We start from the raw sequence: 2032 nt of genomic DNA, 5'->3' as shown, positions 1-2032 counted from the left end.
GGGCACAACGTGAAGGCGCGCCGCTTGATGCGTGCGCGAGAATATGGACAAGCGGATGGTCGCGGGACTCACCGAAGCAAGGTGCTGGCGCGACGCGCAGGGGACCGGCTGGGTTGGCGCCAGATGCCTGTTGGGCTTTATTACTCGACTGTGGCCTATCTGCATTGCAGTGGGTGGGTGTAGTATCACGACCGTGCATGTTAGGGTGAATGCAGTCGAGTAGCGTGCGGGGATCGAACGGGCCCGTGACGAGCGTTTGCTAAATCTGTAAATGAAAGCGACGAGTTCTGAAGGGATCCTTTTTTTAACACGGGGCGCACTGGTACTCACTATATGTACTCGAATTACATCGTTTTCTTTGCCAGGGCTCGAGGGTGGCGGCAGGCGTCGGGACGGCGATCCTGCGTAGCGTGAAGTGGCGTCGCCCGACGCTGCTGTGCTGTGCATGTGTCCGCACGTTCAGACCACCAAGAGAGTTTTCGCTCAGAGGCGGTCATCAGGCCTCAGCCTCGAGCGTTCGAGGAACTCTGCGCGCGGACAACGAGGCTCTCGCATGGCGCGTCGGTCAAGTGTCCGAGCGTGGTGATTCAGGTGAACGCCGGCATCCGTGTATACGTACGAGCGCTGCACGTAGACCGTGGAGAGGGGAGGCACCGTGCATGAACTGTCTTCGTGGCGTATCACAGTGCATTCCATGCGTATTAGAGAGCTGCTGATGATTGCGTCGTAAAAGTACGGAGAGAAAAGTAGATAGCTGGACATTTCCCTTGCCGCATGCTCACGATGCCTGCCCTAATGCGATGACGTCACACCTTCCTAACCCGGTGCGCGCCTGTTTGTTAGGCGCCAACCACCACCTCGCCAACATCCTCCTCCAAGCCTCGGCATCCCACGCAGAACCATCGCGAAGGCTTCATGAAGGTGTGCCTAAGGGGTTGGAGGCCGATGTGAGACGGACGAATAATGCTAATAGTATCACCGTGAAGGATTCTTAGAGCTTACCTAGGCGTCAGAGACCGAATCGCTGCCTGGCACGGGTATACCGACCAGAGACTGGAACGCGCCGCCCTCCAGCGAGTCAAGCAACCTGTTTCTCTCCGCATATTCCCAGTCCAAGAACCACTGCGGCTCGCCGAGATACTCCCGGAGTATGTCAACGTTGTCCTCCGCGATCACGAGCCTCCCCGCGTCCCGCACGAACTCGATCCTCAGGTGCTCGGCCTTCTTTGCGTACGCGGACCCCACAAGGATGACATCCGACACGATATCCGCCCCCGCGCCCGTCTTCCCAGTATGTACTGCGGTGGGCTCCTCGCCTATACGCGGCACCCTAGTCTGGTAATGGAGAAACAGTATGCCCCAGGCGTAGATGTCGGCGCCGCGGCCGAGCTCCGCGCTGGCGAAGCCGTGTTTCCGGCTGTTCAGCTGCTCACCCGCCAGTTCCCCGTCGAGGTCGCGGTCGAGGTCCCACCTGTCCTGCAGTGGGGGCCGTACCGCGCCTCCGCGAGCTTTGCATGTGCGCGCGAGCTCGAGCGCCTTGTCGGGGTTCCACTCGAAGCCGTAACGCCAGAGCGGGATGGGGTAGCGGCGGGTGGTGGTGGCGGGCGATTCTTGCTCAGTAGCCATGGGAATCAGGATTTCGTGGTAGTTGCTGTGGATGATGCGGAACTACGTGCGCCATTGCGCCGGCGGTTTTACGTCGCGGACATGCCGAGAAGCACGATGCGAATGCACGTGGCCGGCGCGCGTGGCGGGAGTGAGAGCGATGAGAGGAAGCAAGCAGCAGACAGAACTTCGCCAACCGCAAGGCAAAGCGCTGCCAGAGGAAGACTTGATGATGTTGGACTCTTCGATGTCAATGATATCTAGGGTACATGGTCGGCGGGGACTCGGACATAATCGGCATAAGCCTGTACTTGCACGGATGGGTATCAGGCGAGACGGAAAGGTGGCCAAACTGTCATACTCTGGTGAGCAGAAATTTCATCGGTGTTGGGGGGTCGATTGAGCGTTGCCGCTCCAGGCCATGATA

The 2032-nt window shown here is 59.4% G+C and overlaps 1 protein-coding gene across 1 annotated transcript; it reads right to left on the bottom strand.

Annotated features, from left to right (window-relative positions):
- Positions 1 to 1002: 1002 nt before the first annotated feature.
- TRAVEDRAFT_54082 (uncharacterized protein) lies at positions 1003 to 1626 on the bottom strand (the record flags this gene model as incomplete). Its single annotated transcript, XM_008047001.1, has 1 exon — positions 1003 to 1626. The coding sequence occupies one exon, from the start codon at positions 1624 to 1626 to the stop codon at positions 1003 to 1005; it is 624 nt and encodes a 207-aa protein (XP_008045192.1).
- Between the last annotated feature and the right edge of the window lie 406 nt (positions 1627 to 2032).

This window comes from Trametes versicolor (assembly GCF_000271585.1).
Source record: "Trametes versicolor FP-101664 SS1 unplaced genomic scaffold TRAVEscaffold_15, whole genome shotgun sequence".
Lineage (NCBI taxonomy): Eukaryota > Fungi > Basidiomycota > Agaricomycetes > Polyporales > Polyporaceae > Trametes > Trametes versicolor.
Note: the sequence above shows the minus strand (reverse complement) of the source record. Positions and strands in the feature narration are given on the sequence as shown.